This window comes from Micropterus dolomieu, linkage group LG19, assembly GCF_021292245.1.
Source record: "Micropterus dolomieu isolate WLL.071019.BEF.003 ecotype Adirondacks linkage group LG19, ASM2129224v1, whole genome shotgun sequence".
Taxonomy (NCBI): Eukaryota; Metazoa; Chordata; class Actinopteri; order Centrarchiformes; family Centrarchidae; genus Micropterus; species Micropterus dolomieu.
This window is the reverse complement of record NC_060168.1, coordinates 32,880,797-32,889,970: the sequence shown is the minus strand read 5'-3', so window position 1 is coordinate 32,889,970 and position 9,174 is coordinate 32,880,797. Positions and strand designations below refer to the sequence as shown.

Genomic DNA, 9,174 nt, shown 5'->3' with positions numbered 1-9,174 from the left:
AGGTCATTGACCAGCTCCTCCCGTGTAGTTCTGGGCTGATTTCTCACCTTTCTTAGGATCATTGAGACCCCACGAGGTGAGATCTTGTATGGAGCCCCGGTCCGAGGGAGATTGACAGTCATGTTTAGCTTCTTCCATTTTCTAATGATTGCTCCAACAGTGGACCTTTTTTCACCAAGCTGCTTGGCAATTTCCCCGTAGCCCTTTCCAGCCTTGTGGAGGTGTACAATTTTGTCTCTAGTGTCTTTGGACAGCTCTTTGGTCTTGGCCATGTTAGCAGTTGGATTCTTACTGATTGTATGGGGTGGACAGGTGTCTTTATGCAGCTAACGACCTCAAACAGGTGCATCTAATTTAGGATAATAAATGGAGTGGAGGTGGACATTTTGAAGGCAGACTAACAGGTCTTTGAGAGTCAGAATTCTAGCTGATAGACAGGTGTTCAAATACTTATTTGCAGCTGTATCATACAAATAAATAGTTAAAAAATCATACATTGTGATTTCTGGATTTTTTTTTTAGATTATGTCTCTCAGTGGACATGCACCTACGATGACAATTTCAGACCCCTCCATGATTTCTAAGTGGGAGAACTTGCAAAATAGCAGGGTGTTCAAATACTTATTTTCCTCACTGTATGTGTATGGGAGTGTTACTTGACATACGCTTAGTAGCTCTACTTAGAGGGCAATTGACACCAAATTTCACACAGCCCGTTAGGAGGGCGTAGCTGATAAGGTCCCCGAGTTTGGTGTAGTTCGGACGTTGTAAATGTAAGATATGACATCACATCCTGTTTTTTTGCGTTTTGGCAAAAATTTGTTAGCTTATAATTCGGAGGTTTTTTGGTGGATCAAAATTCCCTCTACAGACTTTTATCTGTGGTGATCAGACTTGCGGTTTCAGAGGAGTTAATTAAAATAGGTTTTTCAGTTTTCGCAGTTTATCGAAATGAAAACGTCATTGCACAGAGGCGTGTCTTATACCATCGGAATGAGGCAAAATGTCTTTTGGTTCAAAATCCCATTGAAATTAATGGGATTTTCCCACGGTATTTCAGCTTCGATTATAGCGCCACCTTTTGGCCAAATTGCTCCAAACTTTTCAGATGTCATCAGGGGGAACAATTGCCCCAAATTTGGTATCAATCGGAATTGTGGTTGTGCATGTAAGTCAATGGGATTTTTTTCACATCTTTAATCTGCAATAGCAGCGCCATCTATCGGTATATTTAGTTCACCTTTGGTGCCTGTAGTGAGGGGACCATCCTGAACAATTTGGCTCAAGTTTCATGCCAATGTGACCTGTGGTTTTAGAGGAACAATTTTTAGGAGCTTTCTTTGTACGCCCCCTAGTGGTAGAAGTGAGCGAATTCTTTCGCATGCCGTCGTCTCATTACTGTCTAGGCTGCAGTATCGGAATTAGGCGAAAACGTACGGAAGAATAACAATAAAAATCCTAACGTTTACAATAGGGTTCCCAGCTCCGCTGTTACTCGGTACTGCAATGCCTGCATTTGCACACTGTACAGCAGCAAATATTCACACACTGTGATTTATGGTGACTTTACATAATGTCTTGATGGTGTGATTTTCTCTGATCTTTGCTGTGTGCTTGAGAGCGATGCACAAACTTGTCCACAATGGGTCGTGTATGTCAACACAAAGGCACATGCTGCTAATTGATGCACCACTGAACTATATCACTATCAACAATCTCCTCCACCAGTTGGTTCCCGTCCCCATCAAGAAGACGCCAGATTTCTTACCTGAAGCCACCTGGTCGGATGCTGAGTTCTTCATATAGACCCTGTCTCACCTCGCCATAGACTCTCTGACATCCAGACTTCTGCTGTGTCAACTCTCACTATCCTCCAAGCTAAGGAAAGTAGTTCTTCTCTTCCTCACTGTGTGTGTTTATTTCCTATATGAGTGGAATTTGTTGGGTGCATCTGAGTCCTGCTTTCTTGTATATTGAGGGGACTAAATCCAGACGGCAATGGCAGAGCAGTGGTGACGGCAGCGGATTTATCGATGAGCCTGCACAAAATGAACTAAAGTGATCACCCTAGAGTTTTGAAAGTGCTAGGGCCAAGAGACAACCTGAGCACTGATTCTGCTGTTCTTCTATGACAGAGGCAGGTTGATTATGCAGAACTGGAAAGTTGAGAACTTTAAATATTGTAATGGTGTTAATAGCCTCAAAACCTGTTACATCCCTACAACACCAGGATAGGTCTACTATTTAGCACATTGTCTCACGTCAATTTCTCATTTCAACTTTCATTCATACCATATCAAAAATCAGTTTTGAACCAGGACCTCCAGTATTTGAATGTGACAGATTTAGTAGGATGTAATAATGCTCCTGACAGGTTAATGGGATTATGTGTGAAACTACAGGCAATTGTCTGGAAATTCATATTCACTAGAAATGGCTAACATAAGTATACTTTCCACATACATTGCTGATAATACAAACCTTCTGTCTTTATTTTCAGTGCAGTTCTAACCAGGGCAAACAGTGTTGCGTTGAAGGTAACTGTCCCATCACTGTTGAGAGGCATGTTCATCGAGACCAACCTCTGAAGAAACAAAACACAACACACAAACATGCAGACATGTTAATCACATTCGGCTTCGGCTTTGTTACTCAAACAAGAACACATACTAAATACTTTTTTCAGCTTCAGGTCATTTTCTATTTTGAGTTGTTATGAAATATTTATATCCATTTCCTCTCGTATAAGTTTATTTTTTAAAGTATTGTCAAGTCTGTGTTAAACCAGAAGCTGCATATATGTACATTCAAAAAGGTTTTGCTTGCTTCTGTCATTCCTGCCATTCATTCTGGCCATTAAAAGATCCTAACATGTTTACAGTGGAAGTGATAGGGGACAAAATGAAATCACATGTTTAGATATTTTTATTATTAGTTAATTAAAATGCATACAGTCAGAATGTTGCTGAAAAAATTCTGAAATAAATCACATCATTCTGCTGGTTTGGGTGTATTGTTTATTATTTTGGAGGTGTTTCATTCAACACTGAGCAAAAAAGAAAATGCTGTGCATACTGTACAAGTTACAGAAAGATATTGAATATCACTGCAGACTCACCATAAAAGTCCCCCAACCCCATCCCTTTTTTGGTCTATCAGATCACATCTCTCTACTTCTCCTGCCCACTTACACCCAGCTGATTATAAGGGTCAAACCAACAGAAAGTAAGCAGCTTTTTCTGATGTATATTTACCACATATCTGGCAGAATAATTAAACTTAGCATGATAGCCATCTTAATCATAATGTGTTGCTTTTGAGGAGCTGAGAAGGCAGTCTGAAATTAACAGTTTTCTGGGACAAGATCCCCAGAGACCTTGGTTAGGTTTGGTCACCTGATTAAGGCTATGATGTCTGGGGGTTGACAATCATGCTGATCAGCCAGACTTATTCATCAGTGACTGCGATCATTGACTTAGCTTTTCATCTATACGTGTCAATTTGGCTGCTACAGTTTTTAAACTGATAAGAGTTAGATAAGATAGAACTTTATTAATCCCCTGGGGAAATTTAGGTTGACATAGCAGCAAAGAGGAATGTAAAAGAACAGAAGTAGTATTGTAGAATCAGTAACATTCAATGTAGATGTATTAATATTCATGGACTGAAAAAACACCATGGGCCTGATTTCATAACATCCTGAATAAAGAGTACTAAATTGCGTGTGCATTCTAAAATATTGCACGTGCAGTTTTAGTACCTGTTATGGGTGATTTACTAAGAATTATTGCGTAGACAGGAGCAAACACAATGGAGGTGGGAGTATTTGAATTAGGGTTTTGCATGTTTTAATGGTTTCCGCCATGGAGAGTCAGGAGGGAAAACTTTGGGTTGTTTCGTTCAGTGCGTCCTGAGTATGTTTAAATCGTATGTACCTGCCCATCCTGCCTGAGATTGCACTAAGTACTTGGGACAACACACCTAAAAAACTTCTTTGGCAAACCCCATCAGAAACAGATAACAGTATGCTGGAATGATCCAGACACGAGGAAATGTCAGCAGATCGTGCTTCATCCAGCCAGAGGGAACAATCACTCCATCACAGACTGACCGTCCGCACAGTGCCCCGTCGCTCCGCAATCTCCTTTCCCTGGTCCTGTACGCCCCAACGCCCCCATTTCCTCTCCGGTACCTACAATGGGTTGTGTCGCTATTATGACTGGTGCGCTGTGAACAGCTGGTAATCGTTCCCTCTGGCTGGATGGATTTTACGCGTGATCCGTGATACTGCAGCGGGGGCTTTCGCAGCGCCACGCAACTTTCTAAAGTCTTCCATCTCACGGACTTAAACTCTCTCGAATTATATTATTTTCATCTATTATTTTTTTATTCTTATATAACTTGCATTGTCTATTCCATATTTATATATTTCTACATCTATTTATGTCAACTGTATGTTTGTCTGCGTGTAGCACCTTATCACCTAAGCAAATTCCTTGTATGTGTAAAACACTACTTGGCAATAAAGCTCCTTCTGATTCTGATTCTGATGCTACCTCCCCAGCAGACCACAGTGAAGAAGATGACACTGGCCACTACAGACTGGGAAAACATCCGTAACAGCCTGGAGCAAGTACTGAAGGACCTGAGCCTCCTCAGGAAGAACAGCCTGCTTTGTCCTTTCCTGTAGAGGGCCTCGTTTTGTCTGTCCAGTCGAGTTTTTTGTTGAGTTGCACCCCCAGGAACTTGTAGGTGTCCACCATCTCTACTCCCTCACCTCTTGTTACGACGGGTGTGTGGGGGCTCTTGCTGCGTCTGAAGTCCACCACCAGCTCCTTGGTCCTGTGTTGAGCTGGAGGTAGTTGCTATCACACCATCCAATGAAGCTCTAAATCCGGTCTCTGTACTCCTTCTCCCTGTCATCTGTGATACAGCTGACGATGGAGGAGTCATCTGAGAACTTCTGGAGGTGGCTCATTCCAGAGTCAAAGCAAAAGTCAGAAAGTGCAGTAGAGTGTGAAAAGAAACGGTGACAGTACAGTTCTCCTTGGGGTGTGTCACTGTTTCTCGCCATGACGCCTGACAGGCAGCCTGACATACTGCGGCCTGTCAGTGAGGTAGCCTGTGATCCAGGCCACAAGGAAACAAAATTCCACACACACACACTCACAGAAGGCCTACTAAAATGCACTGACTTCACTGACACCAAATCTCATTCCGAACTAATGTGAAGAGCTGGCAGGCCTGGTTAAAATTAACTGAACTTTACTTTCCACGACTTTAGCCATCTTAAGTCATGGGCCAAGTGAACAGCTTCTTACAAGTAACTGTCAGGCACTTCCCCCTTGTTTTTTTTTGTTGTGCTCATTTCTTTTGAGGATACTCTAGATTTTGTAACTTTCTTTGTTTGTTATGTTATACTGAAGTTCTGAGTCCTGCTGCCCTTTGTGGGTTGGCTCAGGCTTCTTCCCTTCTCTTATTCTTTTTGGCCAGACCTCCAGACTTTCTGACATAGCTTGATTAAATCCTTGGTAATTTATTTTGGGTATGAAATTAATTTGCTTACAGCTAATCCTTGGGTATGGTGTCCTTTAATATGTTATCTATGGGGGCTCATCAAACAGTCTTGCATGGAGGAAATGCTGGTTGCGCAGGTAAGCTTTGGTGAAAGACGCTGGAGTGTATAGTGTGTGTAAGACTTGGTTTGTAGAGTTGTGTGGAGATGCTTTGCTGACGTGTTTGTGTATGTGCTGTGTTTTGTCAGGAGGGAAATAGCGGCTCGCAGTCTTTCATTTTGTGTGATGTTTTGTCCTTCTCTAATGAGTCTGCTTGTACCTTTGCACACCTGCTTTCCTCAAATCAGACCAGGTGACAGGTTTGGTGGTTGTGGGGGCTCACCCCTTTTTCCACCTGCAGGGGTAGAGTTTGTTCTGGAGAATGATTTGGACAGGGTAAGGTGCCGATAAAGCCCAACATGACCACCGTTCCTGTGGTAACTGATTATCCAGATAACTTAGCTAACTTGGCAAACTTCATGTCCCAGGTCTTTGTTCAGGTTCTCAAGCAGCTTGGAGTAGGTCAACATCCTGAGTCTCAGGGGGCACTTGAGTGATTTCATCAGAAACATTCATCAGACATCAGGCTGAACATTTTTCTCACCTTGCAGGCTATACGATGAGGACAAAACTTGCCAAAACCCAGAGGAGGAGGTATTCTCCGTAGTAGTGTTACCACATCAAGGTGCTTAATACGCCCCCTGTAAATCACAAATAAATGAGTTTATACTCACACAAATACAAACATTCCTTTACTGCAATTCCTTTTTTTATTTAATAGTGAACAGTATATTAAGCATTAAGTAAGTATATTAAGCAAAACCCAAAATCTGGACATGTTGGTTAATGGACTGTAGTGGTGGTTTGTCCTCAATTTAAATCAGACAAAAAGAACAAAAAATTAAATGAAAAAACTCAAAATCAAACGGCCAATGAGGCACCTGAGGAACGAATCTTGTCCAGGCAAGGATAGTGTTTATGCAATTTATTTCCACTGAAGCAAGCAAACTAACAAATGGTGTCTGCAGCCTCTTTTGCCCTGGTCAAAAACCATGAACTTATCCCGGTGCCGACCCATGCTAAATGTGACTACCTCTATATGTAGATTCACCTGCCCAAGCTGCCCAGTACCTTCAAACCAAAAACCCAATTCTAATGGGTCTGTCGTTTGGTATTGCCTCTACCTCGCTGGCCATTTCCAGGTCTGAAAAAACAATGTATTGCCTTTTCTGCTTCATCAAAACTTTCTGGGGTCAAGGTTTTCCCTCCATGTGTGGCTTTGAAGCTCTGAAGTTTCTGTTCGACTGAACCTTTAACTCCTGCATATCTTTGTCACTCTCAGTGGCTTTAAGTTGTTTTCTCTTTTGACTCGGAAGCAAAAGAACTCTTTTAAGCTTGAGGAACCAGGCAACAGATGTTTTAAGCTTCCTCCAAGATTAAAAGTAATTGATGAGATGGTCTGTGGGATCTTCTGATTGCTTGACAATAGCATTCACTGCTACTTCTCTTTTGGCCTCTGGGTCATCAGCGGGAATCACAGCTAAACCCATGTCAGAGGTAGGCCACTCCTCTGACAAAAAGAGAAACTCTGGACCTTTAATCCCTTTCCTGTGTGTGAGAAATTCCTCTGCTCTCAATCCACGAGATGCTTCATCTGCAGGATTGACCTTGGAGTCCACATACACTGGTCAATGTCTGTGGAGCATTCAGCCAGAACTGCTGCTGTGAGCTCCAGATAAGGAATGGTGATTTGCTTCAGGGGCGTAACTCTGGTCTTTCCCACAAGAAATGAAACATGCACTTTATCACCATTTTTCAGTCTCAGGTAAGACACCATACCATATCCAACTGGACTGGCATCTGAAAAATTATGAATATGGGCTGTTACAGATGTTCCAAAGTCAGAAGTTTTAATGCAGAGATCCATCTTGAATCCTCTCACCAATCAGACCATTGTTAGAGAAGGAAGGGGGTATTTGTTCATCACAGTTTCTTCTGCAGAAGCTCCTGCAACATTAACTTAGCTGGCATGATTAAGGGGCCCAAAAAACCTAATGGATCATACAGTGAGCTGACCACAGACAAAATGCCTCTCTTGGTCTGTGGCTGTTCCTATACTGAAGCCTTGAACCTAAATTAGTCAGATTCAATATACCACTTCCAAGTGCTCTTTCCATAGGAAGCTGGTCCGTGTCCAAAGCCACTTCTTTCATCTCTGTTGCTCTGATGTGTCACGAATCGGAGGTGGTGAGCGCAGAGGAGGTGAGAGCCCAAACGTAAGACACCAAGGCAGAGGTACCGTTCAGGGGTTTATTCAAACTTACTGAAACACAGGGTGTACACAGAAAGGTGCAGACAGAGTCCAAAATAAAGCCGAATCCATACAGCACTGGAACTAGGTCCAAAACAGGCAGGTAATCCAGAATAAGACAGAACACTCCTCCAAACACACGACAGAGTGTAACACACTACACATGACAATAAAATGACCGGACACAGACTGAGGGAACAAACAAGTATATATGCACACATGGGTTAACGAGCTGGGATGGAGCAACACAGGTGACTGGGATCAGGTTAACGAGGCAGGCAGAGAGACAGCAGGAAAACAGAGACAGGCAGGCAAGCAGAGAAACAGGGGGCACAGAGAGGCAGGCCAGCAGAGAGACAGTTAACCCAGAACACCCAAGTACACAGACCAAAAGTAAACACTAAGACATGAACTAAGACACAACTAGGACACAGGGCTGAGATGCAGAGCTAAACAGAACCAGTAGATGAACAAGGGAATACACGAGACTAAACAGAGAACACTATACCAGGGACCAAAACCACAAACAGAAAACATGGACCAACTGCTAAGGTTTAACTAAACATGACAGAAACAGGGAGTTTAACACAAGGCGTTAGCAACAACACAAACAGGGACCGAACTAATGACACAGAGTGGCTAAGGACGACAAGGTAACAGGACAACACTGACAACTCAACCACAGACTAAGATAACTGAACAGATAAACACAGAGATAATAATCAAAAGGGATAACAAATCAAGCAGAGGTTACAATGACATTAACAGACTGGACACAGGACAACAGACCGGACTGGACCCTTAAACAACATACTAAATAACAGATACTGAACTGATCAAATATGACAAAAACTCAAGAGGGCAAAACTAAAACATGGCCGACAAGCAGAATGTGACATGATGTTACCTGGGATTGACATCAACACTGAGTGGCTATTCGTCACTCATTTTAGGAGACTAAATCTGCCTTTATCATAGATCGCAGTCAAGTCCTTTGCAATTTGAATTGCTTCTCTCTACTATGCTGATCTGAACTATGCTGATCACTTCATCTGGAAAATCAGACACATTGACCTTCAGTTCTTCTCAAGGCATAATTGGCACAACCTGGGGATGATATAGCTCCAAACAAGTGAACCCTCATTCGATGTTCCGCTGGTTCTTGGTCAGTGTTGCCACTAGGCCACCAAAGAAAGCGAAGGAAGTTCACATGTTTATCAGGCACCTGTACCTGATGAAACATAGCCTGGATGGCATAACAAGTTGAGTTGGAGTTGCATCTATCTTCGACTGTAGCCTATTAATCAG

General features: G+C 42.5%; 1 protein-coding gene across 1 annotated transcript in view; it reads right to left on the bottom strand.

Moving 5' to 3' along the window:
• Positions 1 to 8,012, bottom strand: part of LOC123957319 (voltage-dependent L-type calcium channel subunit alpha-1S-like) — a 19,051-nt gene extending 11,039 nt beyond the window's left edge. Inside the window, exons 1-3 of the mRNA XM_046030011.1 lie at positions 7,880 to 8,012; positions 6,160 to 6,256; positions 2,482 to 2,584 (exon numbers count right to left, since the gene is read on the bottom strand). Coding sequence (XP_045885967.1) covers positions 2,482 to 2,584; positions 6,160 to 6,256; positions 7,880 to 7,938 — 259 coding nt within the window. The 5' untranslated portion in view covers positions 7,939 to 8,012. The remainder of the gene's footprint in view (positions 1 to 2,481; positions 2,585 to 6,159; positions 6,257 to 7,879) is intronic.
• Between the last annotated feature and the right edge of the window lie 1,162 nt (positions 8,013 to 9,174).